The sequence below is a fragment of the Condylura cristata genome, unplaced genomic scaffold, assembly GCF_000260355.1.
Source record: "Condylura cristata isolate star-nosed mole 26May11 unplaced genomic scaffold, ConCri1.0 scaffold00016, whole genome shotgun sequence".
In the NCBI taxonomy this organism is placed as follows: domain Eukaryota; kingdom Metazoa; phylum Chordata; class Mammalia; order Eulipotyphla; family Talpidae; genus Condylura; species Condylura cristata.
The window spans coordinates 9,425,385-9,453,376 of NW_004567117.1; the positions used below are offsets into that span (position 1 = coordinate 9,425,385).

The 27,992-nt window shown below is 33.1% G+C and overlaps 1 protein-coding gene across 1 annotated transcript in view; it reads right to left on the reverse strand.

The window, feature by feature from the left end:
* Positions 1–27,992, reverse strand: part of SMCHD1 (structural maintenance of chromosomes flexible hinge domain containing 1) — a 123,967-nt gene that overhangs the window by 39,387 nt on the left and 56,588 nt on the right. The window contains exons 18-30 of the mRNA XM_004683766.2: positions 25,152–25,229; positions 24,956–25,075; positions 24,247–24,391; positions 22,604–22,700; positions 20,766–20,838; positions 18,200–18,339; positions 17,420–17,554; positions 14,994–15,221; positions 11,075–11,223; positions 10,161–10,249; positions 7,979–8,097; positions 5,148–5,315; positions 2,607–2,732 (exon numbers count right to left, since the gene is read on the reverse strand). Coding sequence (XP_004683823.1) covers positions 2,607–2,732; positions 5,148–5,315; positions 7,979–8,097; positions 10,161–10,249; positions 11,075–11,223; positions 14,994–15,221; positions 17,420–17,554; positions 18,200–18,339; positions 20,766–20,838; positions 22,604–22,700; positions 24,247–24,391; positions 24,956–25,075; positions 25,152–25,229 — 1,667 coding nt within the window. The remainder of the gene's footprint in view (positions 1–2,606; positions 2,733–5,147; positions 5,316–7,978; positions 8,098–10,160; positions 10,250–11,074; positions 11,224–14,993; positions 15,222–17,419; positions 17,555–18,199; positions 18,340–20,765; positions 20,839–22,603; positions 22,701–24,246; positions 24,392–24,955; positions 25,076–25,151; positions 25,230–27,992) is intronic.

The following is a 27,992-nucleotide window of genomic DNA, read 5'->3' on the forward strand; positions in this document are numbered from 1 at the left end:
CTATTACAATAGAAAATAATCACTTTCCTAGAAACAAGTAAAAAGAACAAAAGTGAATTTGTAGACTGTAGTAGGTGAAAATACACTTTCTCCTACACCCTAATACCCACCTCTGCTGAATGGAACCTAAAGAGCTGGCAATCAAGGTTCAGGCAGACAAAAAAAGCAATAGCTAGTGAACTAGAAATGAGGAATGGTTGAAATGGTAGAATAAAGTCCTATATTTCTTGTCTGATTCATTTCTCTCACTCCCTTTTCTTCAAGTACTTCTCCCAACTGGGTCCATAATTCTTGTTGCTAAGCAAGAAAAGGTAGCTTCTAATTCACGCTATGCAGTAGCACTATCATAGTCTTTTTCTGATAGGCTTAGGAACTCTGACTCCAATTACTGTGAAAACAAGTTCATGTGATCACAAATCACATTTGTCAGCTCCTAGTAATCCTATTTGTAGTCTTAATGAACTAATGGATTCATTTCAAGATAAGATATATTTATAATACTATATACTGCTTTCATTCACTAAGATTATATAATAAAAGTGAAGGGTTACTCAGATTTGCCTGAATATAAACCCAGGAATTTTTTCTGTATGCCTGGGAACAACCTGACCAGGACAAATTAACCTCCTTCACTAAGCAATAGGAAGTGTGTCAAAATATAGCTAGGCATTTGCAACCTCTCACAAACCCTGTCAGTACCTGTCACATTGGCCAGATGTCTTGTGAACTTCTGCGAGTTCTGATGGTGCCCACTCAGAGAAGTAAGACCCTGGGCACATACCAGGGAAAATGTTTGGACAGTCAGAGGCCTCATGACCATTCACAAGACCTGACAGGTCCTGCTCAGACTGGCCAAAAGCCTGTGACCTCCCATAAAACCCATCAGCACTCACCCAGAAAAGGCTAAGGCCTTGCAAATGCCTGTAAAACATCCCTCTTTCAAACAAACGAGACCTCTAGACTGTTGGGGGGAGAAATCACACCCAGAGGAAAGCCCCACATACAGCACTTAGATTCCAAAGCTAATAATGAGTGAAGGAAAAAAACCAACAAAAAGTAACACTATTCCTAAGGGAATAATACAACACAGAGACAGAATGTATCTCCAAAATCCAACTTCAAAGACATGGAAGAAATGTTCTCCCTAATAGATAGCTTAGGACAGCAATGATAATTTCAAAGAAATGGGAAAAAATTAACAAAACTCAGAGAAACGGATGTCTTTAGGAATCAATGAATAAAGAAGATGAAGCTCTAAGATAAAAATGAAGTTTCAGGATTAAAAAAGAAAGTCAATAGAAAGTTGTGGAAGTAGAAAGGAGCAAGTGGAACAATGAGTCAGCATAGCTGAAGATGCAGAGTACAAAGAACCCAGGCAAGAAGGAAGGAGTGAAGAAAAGTAAAAATAATGAAGAAACACACTGAGAATTATTCGAAAAAGCAACATAAAAAATAACAGAGATAGCAGGTGAAGGAGAGAGAGAAGGGAATGAAAAAGGTATTTAAAGAAATAATGGAGGAAAAACTTACCAAACCTAGGTAAGGAAATAAATGGATTAACCCAGGAAGCTAAAAGTACCCTGGTGTACCTAAATAAAATGAGACCAAGACATTTAATAGTGAAGCTTTCAAGAGTGCTAAGTGAAATAAATCAGAAGGACAAGGAAAAATACCAGGTGGTATCCCTAATACATGATTATAAAGTAACTAAGAGTCAGATAAATGACCAACTTAAAAAACTAACCGCTAACAGCTGACTATAGAACTAAAGCAAAGAGCACTAGAAGAGTAAGAACTAAGAAGGAAGGAAAAACAATGGACTATGGTGGTGCACTGTGGGTGACTTGTGGTGACTGCTCTATGGCGGGAATACCTGATGAGAGTATGCAAATAGTATTTCAATTAAAAATAAATAAATCTAAAAACTAAATACATATTTACAAAACAAAAATATGGCTAGGCAAGAGACCTGTAGTTTCTCCCTATCCCCTTGTATGAGGGCCTCCAATTTACACCAGAGTTCCCACCAGATCATAAGTTATGGATATCAAAATATTCACATAAGCAGCTGTTCCTATTCTTGCAATTTTTGAAACTTAAGCACTATTTCTGATGTTAAAAGTAATATAGTCATGGTTACTCATGCCCTGTTCCCTAGTATACAATCCATTATATGTCTAGTCGCTATGCTTAGGTCCTGTTAACCCTCCGTAAGGTAAGCAAAGGACAGGGACTCACAGAAATTCTTTTTTGCTTAATTCATACTGAATGACACTGCATCTTTATAGATATTTAAAACTGCATCTACCTGTCAATGTTACCTATTCACCCTAATCTGAAATCAAACTGTACTGTATAGGAAAACACTCAAGCAGCCATAATTGTGCGATATTCTTTCGTTACACAGATGAATGCATCTTTACACTATGAACTTGACTTTCTCAAAATAATCATGAAAAATCTTTCATCTGATATAAATTAAGCAGTAATGAAGCAGTGAATAAGACTTTCTTTTTAATACGGAAGTGATGTGATACCAAAGACACTGTCATGAAAATGAAACCCAGAATTATAAGTGAAAATTATTTAAGGATATTTAAACTTACTTTTAAATAGTTAGGCTTTATGAGGCTTATTTTAACCTGTGGTACAGGTGCTGGATTATCCCACTCATCACAAAGTTGAACAATGAGAGGATGTTGTAGTTCTCTTCCATTAATCACCGGAATAGACTTGAAAAGATAAAAATATTTTAAGCAGCATTAAAACTCATATCAAATAATGTAATTATTAGTTGAGTACTTAGGAAACCATGAGAATTTGTTATATTCACATATGGTACCATCATCAATTAGAATAAACATTAATTTTATAGTCAATTATATTGTTGTAAATAAGCCTCTCATAGAAATGATTAATAACTAGATAACAGTGAAATAGCATGACATACTCATTTCTAACAAATTCCTAAAAGTTATATATTAGGATGACTTCAGTGGAAATAGAACTTGCCTTAGGTGCTGAGATTTATCGCTGGCTGTAATTTAGTTTCTCTATTTTTAGTTCTCTACTATTCTACATAGAACTAACACAGAGCTCTATCATACTTGGCTAAGTGTGACTAGTCACTGATTATTTACATTATCTTGTTGGTTTAAAATGCTTCTTGCTCTTTCCCTACTTCATGTAGTCTGTGTAATTTTCAGAAGTTGACCACTGACCTATTCATTATGAAAATATCAAAGGAAATACATTTTCAAGCAAAACCTGATAAAAGAATAATTTTATTACACTGTTAGATTTTAAATTTTTAATTAAAAAGATGAGAGAAAACCAGTGAAAAAAGATTTATCGTTTCTCTCCTTTCCCCTCTACTTCCTCAACCTCCTGTCTTCTTTATAATAATTGGTTACCAAATTATTTTGGATGGTTACTAAAAAGTGGAGAATCAATTGCACTTTGCTATAGATAGGAATTAAAAACCCCAAAACTCTTTAAGACTGACTTAGTTAAAATTTTTGACTACCACAAAGTCTATTGAGTTGATTATATTCAATTGTAGTTGAAGTTGACAAAAAGCTTTACTAGAAAAAAATGTTTACAAGTATAAACATATCATGGGACTTTATTGTAAGACAATAATTGTCTACTCATCAGATACATAAAGATAACTACTTTAAATGATATCCTTCAGTAAATGACTTTATTGCCCTAATGACTATCAAACTTTTCTGGTACAGTGGAAAGGTCAAAAATCATAATCAGGTGTTCATGAATAAAAATCTGTCCCCATCACTTTCTAAAAGTATCATGCAAGTTAGTCTCAATTTCCTCATTTATAAAATAAAGCAACAATATACAATAATATTGAAAATTAAATCAGGAATATATGTGCATTATTTATATTTTTTCATCTTTATCATGCTCAGACATTGAATCAATTTGTTTTTACTTAAGCTTCTGAAAGGAAAGATGGATTAAGTTAAATTAGCAAATTCTAAGATATCAGATATTCAGTGATTACTTTTCAGCTTTCTCTATAATTTATGTTTAGTAGAATGAGAAACTAATTTTAGGTTTATTTTCAAAGCCTCTGCATTTCTAAATAAATGCAGGTAAATGAATCTTACAATAAAAGTTACAATTTTTTCATTCCCCTCCAAAAAATCATATCAAAAGATGAACATGCCAAGATTTTTGTACCACAGAAGTATACAATTGTTCCAGAATATAGCCAACCAACAAATCCTTTATTGACATCATCAGCCAGATTTTGCTGTAAAAGTGCTTCCAAATAAGATGTTTTCTCGTGTGCAATTATAGAGGTATGAAAGTGTACCTCAAAATTAAAGATATGTAAGAAATTACTTAAATTTTAGACAAATTAATAATTTTAGAAAAAGTGTTTTTTTCATGAGATTTCTGTCAAATTTATTTTTAAAACACACTGTTGTAATACTAGTTTATCTGTTTTCTTAAATTCACCAATCAATAGGAGCAACCTAAATAATGGAACACAGGTATGTAAGTTTTTCTTAGATGACTGATCCTTTACTAGTCATTATTTCATCTACAACCATGGTCATGTGAGTTCATTTTCATTTAAAGAAAACGTAGGCCATCAAACTAGTAGATAAAATCCTAGTACAACATGACAGAATGCCAGAATCTAGACACTGAAAAACCAAATTCTAAAAACATACTAAGAAAGAAAAGTAGCAGCTTTGACAGACAATTGCAATTAATATTTAAATTATTTGTAAAAATAAGCAACCTGACGTTTTTACAGATACAATGAGGTGATTTTTAATACTCCAGCAAAAAAATTTTTCTTAAGTCAGTGAGAGAGAAAATAAAACAAAATAGGCTAAAACCAGAACTGGTGAAACTTGGGTTTCATTATAATAACTTTATGTATTTGAAAATTTTTTAATGTTTTCAGTACTTGAATTATCACACTATTTCGAAAAATTAGGAAACAATCAAGTAATATTACATTGTTCTTTTTAATTGTTAATCTGCTACTATTCTTATTATTTCAAAAACAAATACATCTATTCTGATGTACTTGTACTGACACTTTGAAATCAGTAAACCATGTAATATTCCATTCTTTAAAACAAGACAGTAAGTTACTAGTTACTTACCTCCTTTAAGTCTGGCCAATCTATAAGAAGGAGCTTAGTTGGTGGTCCAGAAATTACCTGCACTCGAATAAAGTCAGAAAACTCTCGCCAAGTAAAACAAAGATCTTTATTTCCAGGAGGACCTGGAATAAATTTGATGCCTTTCACACTGATACTTTGTGTAGTTTCCTAGTGTGGAAAGTAAATTGAGAAAAGATAAAGAGCAAATACTTCATTTTTAGAAAAATGAAAAAGTTATTATCCCACATGCACAGAGATATGCTCCAGAGTAAAACAAAGACAAGTATTACTTGCACTCATGCCAATATTGTCATACCATGGAGTTTCATTTCTTTGAGAGGAAAACATTGTCATTTATATAAGGAGATATCTAAAATGTTCTAGCTATGTCTTTTTATCCTTACCTTTTCCTAATTTCCCTCAGATTTACTTTTATACTATCTTCTTTCTGTTACCAAAACATGAAATAGTCTTATTCTTTCCATCAGTTTGCAACATTATTCATCAATTATATATCTGCATGGCTATCCTGTAGATCTTTATGTACAGGAGACCTTAATCAGGCACTGAGGGTTGAAAAGTAGCAATGCGGAAGCTGGCTGCAGCCGCTTCAGTGACAGTTCGATCCCCAGGCCTGGAGGTGATCACCACGGTGATTCACATGGTGTGGCAGATCTCTCCTATCTCACCTACTGATGCTCCTCAGCAGTATATTTAATCAGTCTGCATGTTCTGCTCCCCACTGTCTCTGGTTAATTCTCTCACTGCCGCTGCATATTTGACCTATACCCCAGTTCTGTGTGCATAAATAAAAATCTTTAAAAAAAAAGATCCCTCCTACTTCCATCCATGTTGTCACTAATGGCATGAGTATTTCTTTTTTGACTGTTTGACTGCTGAGTACTATTCCATTGTTTGCGCATATCACATCTTATCTATTCTATTCATTTCTTTGGGAATATTTGTTTCCTTATCTTGGCTACTGTAAATAATGCTGTTGTACACATAGGAATGCAGATTTCCTTTCAAATTAGTTTTTGTGCTCTTTGTATAGGTACTTAGGAGTGGAATTATTGGACCATATGGTAGATACATTGTCTTGTGAAGTTTTCAGTTTTCACTACTGAGAATGATACTAGCTATAGTTCATCATATATGCCTTTTATTATGTAAAGATATATCCCATTTATTCCTAGTCAAGGGTTTTCATCATAAATGAATGCTGAATCTTATAAAACGCTTTCTCAACATCTATTAATGTGATTTTCATGGTTTTTACTTTGTTTTTGTTCATTTAGCGGAATATACTGATGGATTTTTGCATGTGAGTCATCCTTGTATTCCTGATATAAATCTTGATCATAATCTTTATACAAACTGAGTTGTTGGATTCAATTTGCTAGGATTTTATAAAGGACTTTTATGTCTGCATTCCTTAGGTAGACTAGTCTGTAGTCTTCTCTTTCTGTATTACCTCTGTTTGGTTTTGATATTAGTGTAATACTGTACTCATAAAATAAGTTTGGAAGAATCCCTTTTTTCATGAGTTTCAGGAGGACAGGTATTAGTTTGTCTCTGAAAGTTTGGTAGAACTCACTTGTGAATTCATCTGGTCCTACACTTGTATTTTCTGGAAGAGTTTTGATTGTTTCTTTTTCCTTACTTGTGAATAATTTTCTCAGGTTCCCCATTTCTTCCCTATTCAGCCTTGGATGATCAAATACTTGTAAGAATCTGTCTATTTCACTTAGGTTGTTGAATTTGTTTGCATGTAAATGTTTATAGTAATCTCTTAGTATGCTCCAAATTTCTGCCAGGCCTGCTGTTACTGTTCCTATTTAATTTTTTATTTACTGTGGTTTTTTTTGCCCCCTTTTTCTTTTTCAAACAAAATGCATTTTGTTAGATTTTTCAAAGAACCTGCGTTTGGTTTCATTATCTTTTAAATACTCTTTTTGATTTCCATGTCATTCATTTCTGCTCCAGTTTTTATTATTATTTCCTTCCTTCTACTGGCTTTTGGATTTTTTTGGTTCTTTTTTCTAATTTCTTAAGCTGCAAGAGAAGGTTGGTTGTTTGGGCTCTTTCTAGTTTCTTCCAATACAGTGGACCTTTGTTACTATAAATTCTTCTCTTTTAGAACTGCTTTTACTGTGTCCCTTACATTCTGAAAGGCTATGTCCTCATTGTCATTTACAAAGGAAGATATTCTTATGACTAGTCTGTCACACAGTAAATGTCCAAATAAAGAAAGAGGAATTGTAAAAAGCATTATGTACTCAATGGATTCAACTTTATCTGGGTTTTAGAATTTCTCCTTTCTCATCAATGCTGGCCTGGTAGGGTTCTTGAAGGCCCAACTTCAAAATCTTTTCTCAAAAGTTGTCTCATATATCAAATACTTGTCTGCTTGCTTAAAATGGAAATAATTCTACACCGGAAAAATTTTTATTTTTTCAAGCTAAGTTCCATTAACCACAGCTGCAAATTTTCACAATTAGCAGTTTGGGAGCATTGGAAAGCTTATTTAAATAGATACATGAAAAATTATCTTTAGAAATATCTCAAAATATCTGAGTGAAATTACATGGTATATGGAATTTGCTTCAAAGCAATATGGCATATGATAACTGAAACTGGGTAATGAGATTATACTATTTATTGTCTTTCTACATATGCTCAAAATTTTTCATTCTAATACATTTTTAGTGTCTTTTATAATTTTTCATTGTAAACTCTAAAATCAAGTATTTAAAATTTTAACTTTCCACAAAATTTTCATTATGTGTAAACCAATGCTATAAATCAACTTTTATGGAAAGAAGCCATACCTGAAAAGTAGTTTTCAAATGTGAGTTATCAAGTCCAATTCCAGCAATTGTTAAGGCAGATAAAGAACTTGGTGAAAATGCCTGAATCTGATTTCCATACTGATCTGTGACTATTACAACTAGAAATGAAAGAGGAAGTTGCAATTTAAAGTTACCATTTTAATAAAATGTAAATAACCATAAATACATTTATACACTTAGACAAAATTATGCTTAGAATTTTGTTCAATTAAAACTATAACTTAGTGATTTGGTGATGGCAAACCCGCGGGAATTACAATCAAGATGGAGAAAAAAAATGTGCAAAATGATGTAAAAGTAAACTTTGTAATTAAAAAAAAAATCCATAAAACTATAACTTAGAGGACACTCCCTGTTGGTTCAACACTACGAGACTACAGCCACTTCAGCATGTGTTTGATCCCTGGCTGGCCTGGAGGTGACCCACATGGCGCAACAGAGCTCTCCTGTCTCACCTACTGCTCCCATCAGCAGTGTACTTCATCAATCTGTCTGTTCTTTTCCCCACTGTCTCTGGTCAATCCTTTCACTGCCCCCACACCTCTAGCCTGTACCCCAGTTCTGTATGCATAAATAAATCTTATTAAAAAAAAAAAAAACTATACTTAGAGGTCCCTCCCTGATGGTGCAGCAGGCTAAAGCACAGCACTAAGAAGCTAAAGCCACTTCTACATGAGTTCGATCCCTGCCTGCCCCGGAGGAGATCCACATGGTAGGGCAGACCTCTTCTGACCTGCCAGCTGTTCCCCTCAGCAGTGTACTTCGTCCATCTGCCTGTTCTGCTCCCCACTCTGTCTCTGGTGAATCCTCTCACCCTCCGCATCTCTGGCCTACACCCCAGTTCTGTATAAATAAATAAATATTTAAAAAAAAAAACCCAAAACTATACTTAGAAACCTTGCTATTAGATTCACTTCTTTTATAATCATTATCTAAAAAATTAATCGACATAAGAGGATTACAACTGAGATGAAAAAATGCACAAAATGATGTAAAAATAAACTATACTATTAAAAAATTAATCGACATAAGTATACACACACAAAACATGATGATGTTCATCAGATATTTTTGCCATGAAATTTTGAAGGAAATCATCTATAATTTTTAAAGGAAATCATCTAAATGCTGTATCATTTAGATACAGCAGACCTCCACAATGTCATTTTGTTCAATCATTATAATGTTGCAAAAGAAAAACACTGATTTGTTCTAAGTTGGTCACAGTTGTGAGAAGTTTGTACCTTTTCTTCATTTGCATGAGATTTTCCCACTATTCTGTTTTCCTCCCACACCCCAAAGATGTGCACATAAGATTAACTGGTATGTAAATGCTCTCAGTCTGAGTGAATGTGGGTGTGTTTATTAATGTGTCCCACAATGAAAGGGTATATATGTTCAGAGTTGGTTTCTGCCCTGTACCCTGAGCTGCTAGAACAGACTCTGGTCACCCACGACTCTGTGCTGGAATACACAGGGTAGAAAATGAGTGACTACATTAATGTTTAAAATTAGAAGTACTTTGAGTCTTTAAAGTTTGGTAAAACTCTGGTTTAAAAACAATTTTAAGTTATTTTGCTTAAGATTAGTTTTCAAAACCCTCTATCAATGAAATTCAGGACTCAATATATAACAGAACTAACTATAGGGTACAATATGAATCTATCTTACTAAATTGATTTCACAGTTATGTAAGTCTACTCAATGACATAAAAATACTTTTTTTAAAAAAAGATTTTTATTTATTTATGCTTACAGAACTGGGGTACAGGCCAGAGGTGTGGTGGGGGAAAGGATTCACCAGAGACATGAGTGGGGAGCAGAACAGTCAGACTGACAAGAGTACACTGCTGAGGGTAGCAGTGGGCAGGCCAGAAGAGTTCTGCCACGCCATGTGGGCCAACTCCCTGGCCGGGGATCGAACTTGTGCTGCAGTGGCTTTGGAGAGCATCATAATGCGATGATTTAACCCATTGTACCACCAGGGAGAGCCCAACATAAAAATACTTCCATGCAAGAAATAAAAAATATTTTCTTGACAATGGATTTAAAACCAATGATTACAAAGAAAGTTTTCATTAAGAGTATTATGTACACAAGGACATGAAAACAAGGGCATATTATAGATATGTTTTAAATAAAGCAAGCAGGCCATACTAACCTACTTCTCCTTGAAGCTCTTGGCCCATCTGCACTGTTTTTCCTCCTTTTAACTCACATTTTAGATGTTTAGGTTCATCAGGAAGTGGTCTGAAATTGGTTAGCAAGTTGAAAATCTTTAATTACAATATTAATTGTAAGGAAAAATCAAAGTAGTATGTTAAAGAGTATCATGTACATGTACATAACACTTTCTAAAACTTGAACATAATTACACCCTTCTTCAGACACCTAAAAGGAAAGAGAAAACAGAAAGCTTACAAACACAGTGAAGAATAATGACTACCAACCTGATAATTTAACAGAGATATAATGGATTAAAGGAAATTATGACAAAAGCACTGAGAAAAAAAAAGAGATGGGTCAGAAAGAGTAAGTCATTAAGAGGTTTGACTGTTAAAGCATAGTATATCTGAACATGTTATCTTAAAGATGGAGCTATTCTGATGTGTGGGGAACTGTATGGAAATGGCAGAGAAATTAAAGTAGAGGAACATACTAGAAAAGAGATGGCCAAGAATTGTCAGGTGGGGAGAAAAGGTTTTTACATATTAAGTTTTCACTTTTTCTATCAGCTCTACATTAGGTCTGACTGGATTTAGCTTTGAAAACCAGCACTAACCAAGGAAACAATTTTTCCTTTGAAACACTAAAATTGAATGTCCATGTTCTATCTTTTGCATTTTTCATGTTATTTTCCAAGTGTTTTCACTGGGAACAGAGGACCTTTCATGCTAATTTAGCAGAAGGATATAGTGATACTAAGAATAATCTTTATTAAGGATTAATAATAAAGATTTACTCTAAAAACAATGAATTTCACATAAATTTAAGAACTTTTACTTGTCCTTTGGCCAAAAGCATTTTTGCTGGTAGGTGCTAAATTTAGAAATATCTCAAAATATGGCCACAAACCTTACTGTAAATGCACTTTCCAATGACACATGATCATCCTGGAATGAGACCTGGCAATAACGCATATCTTTTACAGATGTTGGTACTTGTACATCAGGAAGCAGACCTTGTAGCAGGTGCTCTTTGTTAATCTCAGGAGTCCAATTAACCTAGGAGAAAAATTATATATAGTTAGAGTAATGTAAATCTTAGTGGAATGCCTCTTACTATATCTTCTTGCAGATTCTTAAAACAAATTATATCACATCCTCACCACTTCTAATGAAAAAGTCCTTTTATGACCAGAAATGATGGTGATTCATCTATTAATTGAAAAAAAAAACAAACGTTTTTTGTTTTGTTATTAATGCTGATAAATCTTTTAATGTAATAAAAGAAAACCAGTATTATTGCAGTATTCACAGTGTACATGTAATATGTAATATACAGATCAAATCATGGGACAATTATGAGAGGTGATATTCAATTGTTTCTTAAAACTATACTCTTATAATGAGACCTTTATTCAGCAAAGTAAGAAAACAGAAGTTCCATCCAATGATGTAATTATCATCCTGACTACCTTGTTCTTAGTCCACTCTTGGATGTTTTCAGTTCTATTTTAATGTTACGTATCATATATTCCTTTTATCTTTTTAAAGTTGATTAACTGATACTCTACTTTGAAACTTTAAATTCCTCTTATTTAAGAAATGTTAACAACCTATTCTATGCTTTTAGTCTTATTACTTTTTTTAAAAGTCATTATTTCTTTAAAAAAAAAAAAGATTTATTTATGCATACAGAACTGGGGTACAGGCCAGAGGGGTTAGGGTGGTGAAAGAATTCACCAGAGACACAATAGGAACAGAGTAGGCAGACTGATGAAGTACACTGCTAAAGGGAGCAGTAGGTGAGACAGGAGAGGCCTGCCACTCCATGTGGATCATCTCTGAGGCCAGGGATCAGTCTTGTACTGAAGTGGTTATGGCACACTTGCAGTGCAGTACTTTAACCTGCTGTACCACCAGGGAGAGCCATGATTCTTAGATAACTGACATTTTAGCATATGAATCACTTAGTCACTTTTTAAGAACATCTTTTATGCTCTATTATTATTTTCTCTTAGTAATGATGCATGATAGCCTTCCTAATGGCCTAGGCATTGCATGACAGCATTATAACCATTAGGGCCTGAATTTGATCTCTAGAGAGGGAGCTAACACACATGCAGTGGTAGACTTCTCTGGTCTCACTTTCTCTCATTTGCAGTGTATTTCAAGAAATCTGCCTGTTCTGCTCCCCATTTTATCTCTGGTGAATCATTTCACCTCTGCACCTCTGACCTGCACTCCAGTTTTTCTACTTTCTATATATACACAACACATCCCACACCAGATTTTCTACTTTCTACACACACACACACACACACCCCAACAACAACAATAGTAATAATAATAATAATAATAATGAAAAGCAGGAGTTATGAAGAAATGTTTTCTTCTTTACCCTAGCTTCACTATTGTTTCAGGTAAATTTTTAAAACCTTTGGAGTCAAAGAAATACAAAATTACTAGGTTTGAGGCAAAATGGAGCAAAAGATGGTTACATGGGACAGGCTCTCCAGTCAATTCTTAAACCTTGATAAAAATCCAACATGATTATGCAAAGGCCAGAAAACATTTTTGAAGCCACGTCCTTGGCACTACTTTTAAATCACCTTCAAATCTGGTAATATAAGTAAAAAAGGCTTGCCTCCTTTCCAAGCAGAAGCAGGAGTTATTTCTATCTCAATTCTTCCTCCCATCATTATGGAAAGTAATAATTAACTGAACAGAGAAAGGATTCTTCCAAATAGGATTTTTAAAATAAGGTCAATTTTGGGCCCTCCCTGGTGGCGCAGCGGGTTAAAGCACAGCACTGAGAATCCAAAGCTGCTTCCGCATGAGTTCGATCCCCGCCTGCCCCCGGAGGATATCCACATGGCATGGCAGACCTCTCCTGACCGCCCGCTGCTCCCCTCAGCAGTGTACTTTGTCGATCTGCCTGTTCTGCTCCCCACTCTGTCTCTGGTGAATCCTCTCACCCTCTGCATCTCTGGCCTGTACCCCAATTCTGTATGAATAAATAAATAAATCTTTAAAAAAAAAAAAAAAGAAAAAACCAAAAAGACATGTTGCCAAATGGGAGAAAATGTTTAAAAAAAAAAAAAAATAAGGTCAATTTAACCAATGCTAAAAAATTCTTGTAAAGTAACAGGTCCTCTAATTGGAAACTCAGAACATTTATAAGTTGCAACAGTACAAACGAACAATTTCCACTTCTGTCTTCCTGTAGCAACTCTCTCAAAATAAATTTGGACTTTTTTTTTAAAAAAGATTTATTTATGCATACAGAACTGGGGTACAGACCAGAGGTGCAGGGGCAGTGAGAGGATTCACCAGAGACAAAGTGGGGAGCAGACAGGCAGATTGATGAAGTACACTGTTGAGGGGAGCAGCGGGTGGGTCAGGAGAGTTCTGCCACACGCCATGTGGATCACCTCCAGGGCAGGTGGGGATCAAACTCATGCGGAAGTGGCTTTAGCCAATTAGTGCTGTGCTTTAACCCAATGTGCCACGAGGGAGGGTCTAAATTTGGACTTTTTACATAAAGGTTTGCAAATGATGACTTTTCAGGGACGGAGAAATATTTATCTCGAATTTTCTGAAGAACTAAAGAATTCTGGAACATTACTTTTTTACATAAGACAGAGCTTTCCCTCTGTGGATGTTAAAGGGAGTTCTATTATAATGCTTGACTTGAAAATGCAAATTTTCCCAATGCGATTAAGTGTATTAATTAAATTAGGAAACATGTGGAGTATAAAGCCAACTGTAGACTTACTTATATATAATTTCATCCATGTAAACAATAAACACAGAAAATTGTAGCCAGCTGAACCAAGTCATGGAGGAATGCACAAAACAACACACCTCTGAAAATTTAACAGCAATCTTAATTGATTATGCATTGAGCCCCAAGTGTCCACATCCAGTGGAGTTTCTACCATTTAATTGTAACTCACAAGCTGTGACCTTTCCTGAAACCCTTTCACAAGGTAAATGTATTTTAATACAGCTTGTAAATGTCTTCATCACATCTAGTTAGTTTTAAGTACAGTTTATAATTAGCTTTCTTTTGTTTTTTAATGGGTGACTGGTGAAGTTTGATTATGCTTTTTTCCCTCATAAATCCTGTGATTTTGGGAATGTGTGTTTCGTTATAGTGGAACTGATTGTATTTTTGAAGTAGCAAGGACTGATTTTTCCACTAAGCTTTCAGTCAACCATAAAAGGAATGCTAGAGCTATTCATTTCATAGGATAAGAATTTTACTGTTCTGACTGGCTCTCTGTTAAGTGAGGCATTAAGTTTGAACATAGAGATTCACATTACAAGATGTAAATGGTACACCTGAGGACTCCTTCTAAAATTCCTTCTAATATTTCTAAGAATCATGCTTTAAGAGAGCAGTATACCAATTTCAAAGGGCCAATAATTATTATAAATGTTACTCTATAATGACATCTTATCATTTGCCTTTAATAGATCTTTTGTTCAGTGTCTACAGAACCAATACATTAATTTGGTAAATTTGGTGATCCTGACTGTGGCTGCAAAAATAGAGTTGGCAAGAAGTGCATAATTATAATGCCAAAGTCTGAAATTCTTTTAAAGTGTCAAAATCATTTTAGTACTAATACTAATTCATGTATGAATTATACAATATCAATCTAGTACATGAAACAATTCTCATTTAGTCTAGAAAGTATTAAATAACACTTATTTTGTGTGTGTTAAGTTTTTAACAGAGGTTATCCTATAACACTTATTGTGTCTTCAAGCATATAAATGAACAAAATTCTTGCCAAAAAACCCAATGTGTTTAAGATACTTACTTTAATTTTCTCTGCTAACGATGATGTTATATGTATTTCTCGTTCTCCTTCATCATACATTTGAAAAATAAGATTATGCATCACATCACCTGCGATCCAATTAACCTCATCTTGATGTTTGATCTGGATTGCCTTTTGACCTTCCACACTGAATATCTGTAATCTTGCAACATGGCTACTAGGAAGCAACTTAATAGTCTTCTCCACAGGTGCCACATCTTTACAACTCTAGGAAGAGCAAAAAACACACTGAACAACATCTGTACTGAAATACATTTTTTTTTTCTTTAAGATTTATTTATTCATACAGAACTGGGATACAGGCCAGAGATGTGGAGGGTGAGAGGATTCACCAGAGACAGAGCGGGAGCAGAACAGGCAGATTGACAAAGTACACAGCTGAGGGGAGCAGCGGGCGGGTCAGGAGAGGTCTGCCACCCCATGTGGATCTCCTCCGGGGCAGGTGGGGATCGAATTCATGTGATAGTGGCTTAAGCTTTTTAGTTCTGTGCTTTAACCCGCTGGGCCAAAATATGCAGCGAAATACGTATTTTTTAGTTTCAATGGAGAACCTTTTATATAGTCATGCATTTTGCATTAGGATTTTGCATTAAAAGGACTATACTATTAATTCTATTTTTATACCATTTTAAAGTAACATTCTTAAAAGCAAAAGCAAGTGTATTTAAACTTAAAAAGATTTCCTTCTTTTCATTATTTGTAAATTTTCTTAAGTACTGTAAACTTGTGAAAATTTAATCTATGATAGATTTGATGTTTAGTATCTACAAGTAATAAAGATGTAAGGAATTAAGAACTTTCTATAAAATCCATGACATATATTCACCATGAAATGCATTCATTAGTAATAATATTATGCTACACTGAAACTTCTAGGTATTTTCAATTCACAATACACTCAGTTAAGTGAACAAGGTTGCTTATACCCAGATTCCTAAAGGCTGCATTGATGTATTTGTAATTTATTAATGGCAACTAAGTGTTTCACAGTTTAATAAAGATGAGCTGAATTATGCTGCATAAATTTATAAATAAAAAATTATTTCCTAATTTTGGTAGAGTACATTCATTTCACAGAATACATAAAATTTAAAATAAACCCTACCAAACTCACATCTACTTCCTCATCCACTGTAGAACTCCATAATTAGCAATAATGACATGGGCCAGCCCTGGTGGCATAACAGGTTAAAGCACAGCACTGCAAGCTAGCTGCAGCCCCTTCGGTGCAAGTTTGAGGCCCAGCATTGGGGAGTTCCATCCCACAAGGCACAGCTGACCTCTCCTGACCTGCCCTCTTCCCCTCAGCAGTGTACTTCTATTCCCTACTCCATCTCTGGTTAATCCTCTCATTGCCCCTGCACCTCTGGCCTGTACCCCAGTTCTGCATGCATGCATAAATTAAAAAAAAAAAAAAGAATACTGACATATTTAAAATGTCAGCTTCACAGATTATCTGATTCAAACTCACTGCTTTTGGATTTCCTAGTGCATATTATAGACTATACGTTGGTAGTCTATAATGTCTAAAATGACTTGGATTCTTGGTCTTCTGTCTACTGTGACTCTGTAGTATTTATTTAATTCCTAATGTTTATTACTCTTGCTTCCAAAATTCAGGTTCCTCCTTACACTTAATTTTCCCCCTTAATCTTACTGATCTTTTGTGAGGAAGTATACTCAAAGTATGTTGCCCACATTGTTGAATAAAAAAGTATAACAAATATTTGAAGATTATCAAATATAACCAGTTTGAAAGATGTTAAAAACTGTTTAACTATTAGGAAAGCATCAGCTAACTAATCAAGCTATCCATCAGCTATTACATTAATTATGAGGAAAACACATTAAAGTGTAAGTAAAGAACTGTTATCTCTATTCAACAATATTTGGAGATCAACTGCTTATATCAACTTCTTGTCTCCTCACCTTCAGTCATGATATGCATCTAGTGGGTAAGTATCTTTACAAGAAAATACTAATTAAAAAAAACATGTATTTAAATATTATATACAGAATCAATGGTTATATGTCCTTCAGTGATAGTTTAAATGGGGCACTTATTAAACCTTCTAAGAAACAAATGCAAATTATGAAAAAGTAAAATAAAATAAAACTGATGCTTAAGTATTACATTTTTTGTAAGAAAAGATCAACCTTAAGGGTATGTAAGTCAACAATAGGTATAGTTATTTGATCATGAAAATTATTAATATTTTATATGAAATGTTAAATTACTCATTCATTATAACATTTCACATTATCTTTTTCATCTTTGGCTCAATAACTCAAAATATCTCATTTTTAAAAGCCAAACAACTTTACATATACAGAATACTTTACATTATACAGAATAGTTGTATGAAGATTCAATATAATACCAGTGAATAAGAAAAGCAACTTACAGGTATTTCAATTTTTGCTTTAAGCATCTGGTCTTTTTTAATATTTTGAACTTGAATTGCAGGTCCTGATAAAATACTGGTTCCAGTACTACTGCAATCCACAAGGTAGATGGGAAGGTTTGGAGCACCTGAAAACTATTGGAAACATACAATATAACTTAAGAAATGAATTAAATGTAACTAATTTCTCCATAATTGTTATTTCAAACCTTAAATACTTCACTACAGCTATTATTTCTAGCAATAAGCTGGTAAACTCTAGAAGAATTCATTAATAATTTAGTGACTTTATGAATGAAAAGAGTAACTTTCTACAATTTTAAGTAAAATTTACCTATCTTGGGGGGAAAATAAATCAACTTTTTCAACCAGTTATTTTATTTTTTTTTTTTTCACTTTACCTACTTGGATTTGTCTTTCCTTTTTTTGGTCTGTTACTCATCTTTACTTATCCACCTGCCCCCAACTCTGCAGGACATTTCTATCATTATATTTATAAGTTAAATATTTCATCCGAAATGAGGGGGATGGACCAAGGACGGAAAGGTGAGGAATCTTTAGTCTATAATTTCTTTATGCAATTCTGTGTACCTCACATCTTTATTGGTTTATGAATGCTAAGAGCTATTGACAATGAGGTTTCCCATTAAATTCTCCATGGAATAACTGTTAACGACCTAGATACTGTATTAAGCTTACTATAAAGCAGCTAAAAATCATTTCCACTTACTACTACTAAATTCAAAGTAATTCATATATTCCTATCATGTAATTGCTTACCTTACAATGAACAATCAATTTTGGTTGTGATGTTATATTGTCTGATTCATCCAAAACTTCTACCTGAAATGGGAAAGCTGTTCCATTCTCTATAACTAAAATTTCAGAGTCAGGTTTCACTTTTAATCGACGAGGTAGACCTACCAGGAAATTACATAGTGAAATATAAATTCAAGTTTCTAAAACTAAAATACTGAAATAGCAAAAGAAACACTTTCAATATTTATTTTTAATATTTAATGAAGAAGCATAAGCAATATGCATGTTTTATCAATTCTAATCCCAAAATGCAGATTATCTGTGATCTCAATTGTATAAAATTTTTGATGTCCAGATTTCTTCTCACAGCAAGTATGTTTATCTTAGAAAGATTCTAGAAAAAAGTATTCAAGAAGAAAAGTAAAGCTTATTAAACTACTTTTTTATTGACTAAGTTTTAACTTTATACAATGATTTCTTAGGCACATATAACCACACTTATTTTAGGTAATAATGTTCAAAGGATCAGTTCATGTAGTGACAAAATCAGATGTTTGTTAGATTGTTTTACAACTTGCCATAAACAAGTTACTCCATAAATTTCCTCTAAGATTAAGGAGACAGTTTATGCGTGAGCATGATGATTTGATGTATTCCATAAAACTGATGTTTACAATTCAGTTTATGATAAATGCTGGTAACAGAAGTTCGTAAGAACAGTTACTAGAAACAATTAAATTTTACTTAAGAATATTAATATTTTCTACTCAATGCCAGGTAATGTATAATCTCAGCTAAGAATCCTCATAATGCCTTTATTAATGAAGATTAATTAATAATCTCCAATATATAGGTAATTAAGTTGTAGAGTCACATGGCTACAAAGTAGCAGCTAGGTTTAAAATCGTGGTTTATAATATGAATTTTATTTGAATGAGTTTAAATTCCAGAAAAGGTCAGAACTATGCGGTTACTAAGAATTTCACTATTTAAATCTATACTTTCAACTAATTTCTGAAATAGAAGCATTGTAAGTTTACTAATATGCTGTGATTTATTATATATATACACTTTTTAAAGATTTATTTTTTATACATACAGAATTGGGGTACAGGCCAGAGGTGAGAGGATTCACCAGAGACTGAGTGGGGAGCAGAACAGGCAGATGTACTGAAATACACTGCTGAGGGGAGCAGCGGGCACGTCAGGAGAGGTCTGCCATGCCCTGTGGGACAGCTCCCAGGGTGGGGATCGAACTCATACTGGAATAGCTGTGGATAGCTTCCTAGTGCTGTGCTTTTAACTTTTGTGCCACCAGGAGGGCCTTTTTTGGTTATATTTTTACTACAAGTATGCCTATTTTTACATCTTTATCAATTCAAGCTTAGGGAAACCTCACATTACCTGAACTTTTGAAATAGCTAGTTTTTCTTTTCACTTAAAACCAATACAAAAGATGCTATCTAGACCTAGATGTTCATGGGTTTGTTAACATTAGAGATAAAACACACACCAAGCACTCTTTTAGGTGTTTTAAAAGCATATGCTATCCTCACTTTACACAGTATCATCTTGATGAGAATTCATGTGTTCTTTATTTTAGTTACCATGAACTGTGCAAAGTGAGGGATGCCTATTATCATATGTTCATTTAATCTTCAAACAACCTTGTGAAAGTAGATAATTAATTTCATACGAGGGCAACTAAGGGACAGAACAGAACCTTGCTTCTAATTGTCAGAGTTTACACTCAAATTCAGAATGGCTGATATGAGAAAACTTTTTTTAGGAAATTGAACTATTAAATTACTACTTTATATATCTGAAATCTATTGACCTACTTAGAGAAAAAAAAAGTCATTCATAGCTGTATCTTTAGAACTTAATACAGTAGCACACTGAAGTCAATGTGCTCATTAAACATTTTTTTTGCTTTTATTTTTATTCACAATTTTTATTGCTATAACATTGGTTCATGACATTATTAGGTATCAGGTATACAGAACTATAAACCAATACCAGTATATGCTATACTATCATCCTCCCAAAATGAACTTTGAAATTCTATTAGATTGACTCTAAAATTAACCAGCTTTACCTACTCTATGCACTGTACCTCTCAAATTAACCAGTTTTACCTAAACTATATAACTCTAACTTCATTTTCAAGTTAGTAAGTCATTATCAAATTAACAACATAAAAGCTTGAGAAAACTTATTTCTTTTTAAAATATGAAAAAATTAAGGACAAATGGCAAAGGACTGATGGCAAAGGACTGATCCAAATGGCAAACGGCTGATCCAATTCTAATATAAAACTAATAAGTATATTCCTAAGAATGATTTGACAATATATTTTCAATTTTTTTCTCCCAAGATTATTTTTAAAACTTCCCTAAAGTATTCCTATGTGTTTTCCTGTTTTGAATTGGCCATTTTCTGCCAGTGTTATGTTTGATACTCCAATGTATTTTTAATGTTAATACCACAGTCAAATGAAAGTACATGCCAATTTGTAAGTATCATTGTACATGCTATTACATATGTATCACTCAAATATTAGGAATAGTTCTTAAAATAATATTACCTGGTAGTAGTCTCATTTTCAAAATCTGTGAGTCTTCTTTTAAACCCGGCAGAGTTACCTTCAGATTAAAATTCTGTTGAAAAAGATTTAAAATTAATCCATATTTTAAACAAACATTTGAATAAATTATTACCTCAATTCTGGTATTTTTGATTTTCATTTTCATACCATTATAGCAACCCACTGAGCAATTTTATATTGATTAAAATTAACATATATACATACAATATATATGAACTAAAAAGAGGGAGGTGAAAGAATGACATATTACTTTTTTATACACAAGCCTTTCAAATTTAAAACACATGACTTCTTAATAATGATAAGAATAAAGAAGGGGGCATTATTGAAAATTTGGAAATCAGTAAAGCGTAAAAAACTTAAAATCAGAAAACTCTAAATACAATGTGGTAATTGGATTAGATCCAGGAATAGAAAACAACATTAGAAAATATGGGGAAATATGAAGAAAGTCTATACCTTTATTAACAGCATTATAACAATAGCAATTTCTTACTTTAGATAAATAAACAATGGCTATATAAGATGCTAACAAGCAGCTGGGTAAAGACCACACACAAATCTATTTTCTTTGCAACTCTTTCCTAAAAATACAACTCTTTTCTTGTCAAAACTTCATGTTCTAAGTTTGACTCTCCCAAAAATCAACTAGTAATTGCCTGCTGTTAAACATAAGCCTTATTAACAAACATGTTAATACATATTTTTACATATCTTGCACCAATCTTTTAAATTACATTGTTTGTATTCACAGACTCAACCAACTATGGATATCAGTAAGTTGAATGCTTGAGTGAAAGCCATGTACATTATACATAGATTGGCTACTTAAGGAGATTGACACACCCTAAGTTCTATATTGTTCAAGTACCAGCCTTACTCTATTCTTACACCAGAGGGAAAAAAGTTATTAAGAAAATCATAAGGGAGAGAAAATACATTTATATTATTGTACTGTATTTATTGATAGCCAAGATTTACAATGTCTGTTAAGAAAGTCTGAATATGAGTGGACCAATGCAGTTCAAATTCATGTTTAATTGGTTAACTGTAAAGTTTTCAAAATTAGTTTTCTGATATCTTTTAACCAAGTTCGATTTCCCATGAATTTCAACTTCTTTTTCTAGGAAAATTTGTATTCAGAAAAATGACTAAAACCTGACCAATTTGATTTGACTATACTATATAGTTCAGTATATAGGGCTTAAATTCACATATTCCAAACTTTATTTTGGTAGCGAAACGTTAAATGTTTTTTGAAGGTAATAATATAGGGAAACAAACATACTACTTAAGTTATTAGCCATAATGTTCTCTTCAGGCATATAAATCTATTAGCTGCTTTATACATCTAACTGAAAAATTACCTTATTGGAGTTCGCATTTTTATCTTACTTAGTTTTTGTCTTCCAAGCATACTTTTCTTTAGCAAATGCCAACCCCAACGTTTATAGAAATAAGCTGTGTCTTACGTTTTTGTTTTTGATCTACGAAAAATATTCAAAAATGAAAAAAAGCTGGAAAAAAAACAGCACTGGATAACCGTGTTGAAAAAACAACAGCACTGGATATGTGAAGACTGACATGAAGATAATAAAGACACCTGAGAATTATTTACTAGTTAACAATTAATAGTAGTGAATTGATTTTTTTAAGAGATGTAAATGGTAAGTCAAGTGATACGACCTTTATTAATTCCTAAGAATCTAAGATTACTGTCATCTTGTAACAAAAATAGATTTAATTTTAAATTCTTAATTTAGATTTTTACCACGTAAGTAATAAACATGCATCATAACATTATGTGCAATGCTTACCTTGCCCTGACAAGAGTTTACAGGGCCCTTAGCTGTAACACCTCGAATTACACAACTTGGTCCTTTTGTTATTTCTTCATACTGTAAAGATAAGCCACTGGGGAAAAAAAAGTAATTAAGAGATTTAACTTCCCTTTCACTACCTACAAACTGTGAATGTATTTTGTTGTCAAATATGCCACCTATTTTTTAAAGAAATTAATTGCAAGGAAGCAACTACACATGAAATTCCTTTACAATGAAAACTGATCAAACAAGTATTGATAAAATACAAAGAGGCCAAAACTTCAAATGATAAATAGATATGTCGATATTCATATATAATTAGTAAAGGTACAAAGTAGTAAATAATCAGATGCACGCAGGACTAGGAAAAGAAAATATTCCAAGAAACCAGGTTCATGGATATTGATCCAAATCTTTCTTACAATGGAACGTAAAAGAATTTCAGGCACCAATTAAATTGAATGGCAATTTTATATAATGTCCAGGTAAAGTCTTGTGCTGTGACATCCCTTTGTTTTCTACAACATCACCTTTTTTGTAGATTGACACGTAAGTGACAAAAGAAACAACTCCATGCTTTCCAAAAAGTCTAGAGAACATACAGTGGGGGTCTCCTCTCATCTTTTCCTTTGTGTTGGTCATTTTGGGGACTTCTTGAATAATGGCAGTTTTGTCCAAAAAGGCTAATGTTTTATTTTTGATCATTGTTAAGTATTCAATTTTTCTTTTCCTATTCTAGTAAACATACACTAAAAATTGGGCCCCGAAAGACAATTTGGTAGCCAAACCAAAGAAATACTGGCTTGGCACTCATACTGTATAAACCGATTCAGTTTCTTCCAAGATACTTCAAAAAGAAGTAATGGAAAATAATGTACTTCCTCAACTACAGTCATACATGACTTAGAAACAGAGATACCTCATCTGGGATAAATTCTGAGATCTCTCATCTTTGAACATCATAAAGTGTAATTACACAGAACTGAGATGGTATAACCTACTGGGACCACTGTTGTATATGTAATATCACTTATATAAACATTAAGTGACACATGACTATCACTGGATATGCTGTTAAGTTTCTAAGAATTATTTCTTAATATTAGCTAACTGCAGCACTCTAAAGGACTACTATTGATAAATGAAGGCAAGTTCTAAGGAAGGGCCCAAATGTTCAAGCATACACATAATTCCTATGTTATCTAAAACAAATCAAAACAAAGTGCATTAGCTGGTTAAAAAACTATTAGTAGAAAAAAAAAATTACTAGTAGAAAATACCACTAAGTTTAAACAGCTGCAATTTTTATGTAAGTAACAACAAAATAACATTAATATTACTAACAGAATTGCTAGGAGGCACAGCATCACACTTGGAAAAAGAGAATAAGGTACAACTATCAGTCTCACTTAAGCACATTTAACAGTAAATTCAAGCAAAATATAAACCTTAGTAGAAACAATTTATAACACTGCAGGCAGCGAATAGCCTAAAGCCCTCAAATATCATAAGGCCCATTAAATGTTTATGAAATGGTAACGTTGAAATCAATCATAAACAAATAATTTAAGCTAAAAATGAACAAATACTTAGCTAATGGTAAGAATAGCCAAACACAATTTGACTCTTCAAATTACCTTGCTTCAAGAACTGGGTGAATATCATTTACCAGTTGACTAGTATGACCAAATTCATCCTGAAATTCCAGAGGGATATTGAATGGTACTCCAACACGAAAAGGAGGATCCAGAAGACCAAATGAAAATCTTTCTGGCTTACCCTCTTTAAAAAAATGTAAAAATTAAAAGCATATTTTTTAGTCAGAAAATTCACTGGAGCTTACTATTTATATATAGGATATTAGGCTATGATAAAGGTATGTTAAACCTGTATGGAAATTATATCTGCAATCCATTGAGAAAGTAATAAAATTAGATCTTTATATAATACTATACACTAAAATAAAATTCTATAGATAGAGATAAACATGTTTTTAAATTATGAAATTGGAATATAATAAAAAAAATGTTCATAGTCTTATGTAGAAAAAATTAAGGCAAAGTATAGTACTCAATAGGTAAGAGGTGAGATTGGAGGGAGCTAGAGAAGGCAGGTGAAAGGGAAGTTCATATGCAGTGGTCAGAAATCAAAATAGCTTTAGACTTTGCCAATGAAAATGGAAACTAATCTTGAAAAATTTAGGAGTATTATTATCAAGCACAATTTTAAAGCCACTTTAAGATCACGAGAGTTACACATTTGTCCAAGCATCTTTTATTGAATTATCTATTTTCCCTTGACTTAAAGTGCCAACTTAGCAAACACAGATATTAGTGTTTTGCTTACCTTTAACAGAAAACTTGATTGCTTTAGATGGTAGTGGTCTTCCTGCATAAGTATCTGCATTACTTTCATTCAATACAACTTGTAATTTCAATGTATAATTCCCCAACTTTTGAATATTTTCTGGACAAATTAAGATGAAATTAAAAATCAAGTCATAACACTGATACAATTTCATAGATTCAGAATAATAACTCACCCATTTTTTTAAACCAGTAAGGCCATTTTCCTCCATGTTGACTAATATGAGAAATGATTTCTTTATTTCCACTTGAAGCTTAATAAAAAAGAAACAAAGTCTGAGAAACTGAATACAAAACATGAATATGAAATGTCACAATGATATTAAATATCTTTATTTGTTGTACATTTTAAAAAATGGCTTGAAACTTAAAACAATTCCAAAGTTGGGCCCTCTCTGGTGGCGTAACAGAGTAAAGCACAGCACTATGAAGCTATCCACAGCCACTCCAGCATATTTCGATCCTCAGCCAGGGAGGTGACCCACATGGCTTGGCAGACCTTTCCTGACCTGCCTGCATGCTCCCCTTAGCAATGTATTTCCGTACATCTGCCTGTTCTGCTCACCCCCTGCACCTCTGGCCTGTACACCAGTTCTGTATGCATAAATAAATCTTTAGGAAAAACAACAACAACAACTATTCCAGAGCTATTTTATATAAGTAAACATAGCACAATGAAAATTTACTCAGTAAGTTCATTAAAATTCTTTATTTTCAATACTTAAAACTTAAATAAGTTTACCTGGTAAAATTAAATATAATTTTTATATTAAAAAACCATTTTCTAACCCAACAAAAACTCTTGTATTCTAAATGCCAGAGTGGAAGGAGATGGGGAGGGGGAGTAAAGGGAACTGGTAGCAGATGCCTGACTGATGGTAACTACACTTTTGGTCATGGTGCAGTGTGGATACAAATTTGTCAAGGTGTGAAACTATATACCTGAAACTTAAATATTGTAAAACAATGTTACTTCAATAAAATAAACAAAAAGAAAGGCAAAAGTAATTTTCCTTAAATTCTTTCAAGACTGAAATAGCATAGTTCATTCCTAGTCCACAGAGTAATCTTGAAAAAATGAGCAAATACTCACACACTTAAATGTTATATTTTGTAAGGAAGACTAAGTATTAATACACTTATTTTAGCTTTGCATCATAGCAGGAAATACAGAAAAGATACATATAAAACTAAAATTACTACCTATAGAGAGGGGAAAACAGTAGAGGGATGACATGATTTTTTGAAATATTTCTTGTTAATTTTTGACTATGGAATTATGTAATGGTTTAAATGCTCAAAAAATAGAATTAAAACAAGGTAACAATCTAGTATCTGACATGAACATTTTTTAAAAAGAGAAATTACTTCAAGCAACTTTAGAACAGTTTTTACTATCTATAACAAATGTGTTCTAAAGACTAATAGTATGGCAAAGATGTAAATTTTATTTCAATAGTCGTATTAATTATATCAGTATCACTGTTTTGAAACTGCTTAAATATAGCATAAAGAAAATTAGTAATTAATGTTAAGAATCAAGACCTTCAACATGAAAGCAATGAAAGGCATAAATCAGTAACTAAAGAAAATAATATAAATACAAAAAATAACACATTTATAAAAACACTGTGAAAAACCAAAACTGCTCAGTGGCCATTATTATATAGCATCAATTCCTGACTGGTAATTTGTGATTCAACAAAAAGAATTAATCTTTTATTGCTTTTCCTATAAATACTTTTTTTTAAAAAATAAACCAGTAAGCCTAATAAAAGAAATTTTTCACATATGAGTTCTGGATAATAAATTTGGGAGGAATTAAAAGAATCAGGAAAAAAAAAAGCCACCATGCTGAATACCAAATAACTCCAGCAAAAATCATTAATGGCTGAAACCACTAGTTGATGGGTAAGTGAACTTTCTAATCATATGAGCCATGTATGTTCAATGATCCAACCTAGCAATACTAACAGTAGAATCAGACATCATGTAAAACTTGATAAAATACCATAAGAAATGTAGATCAGCTATATGAAGTATTGATTCATGTTTTGCTTTTTTTAAAAAAGATTTATTTGTGCATACAGAACTGGGGTACAGGCCAGAGGTACAGGGGCAGTGAGAGGCTTCACCAGAGACACAGTGGAGCAGAACAGACAGACTGAGAAAGTACACTGCTGAGGGGAGCATCGGGCGGGTCACGAGAGGTCTGCAAAGCCATGTGGGCAGGCGGGGATGGAACTCATGCGGAAGTGGCTTTAGCTTCTTAATGCTGTGCTTTAATCCACTGCACCACCAGGGAGGGCCCCGTGACTTTTTTTTTTTTTCCTGAGCAAAAATGCATTGTGACTGTTCCAACAACCCAATGGTTTTCCAACTCTGTTCTAGACAGCAAGTGCACATTTAGGAAATAACAAGTTATATAAATTTAAGGAAAGGAATGTGAAACTAGAAAAAACAGAAAAAATCTATTTTCTATTATTAGAAGCCTCAAAACCTGAAACCTGAAAAGTAAAGAGCTTATCAAAAGCCTGCCACTTATAAGACTTGACAGAGGAAATACATGCAAATAACTAGAGGTGAAAAACTGGCTTGCATGAGAATAAAAAGAACAGTTTTGACTAGGAGTATAGTGAAAGAGGATGAAAATGAAATGTGAAGGTGACAGGGTTAGATGGTATGTGGATACATGTAGAACTATTGGGTGTTTGTTAACATCATACTCAAAAATTAAGAGACTGAAGCCATTACCTTATTAGGTCATATAAAAAAGGAGGCCCACTGCCAACACAGCTATGCAACAAAGTACTGGGAGTTTTAAACAGTGCAATAATGCAGAAGAAAAAAAAATGGAATTGAAAAAGAAGAGAGAGAAAGAAGTAAAAGTATCTCTGTTCTAAATGGCAATCTTATATGTAGAAAACCCTAAAACACTACCAAAAAAACCTGTCAAGTCTAAATAAGAAATTCAGCAAACAAAATCATATTCATGGAATAAGACAATACTATTTAAA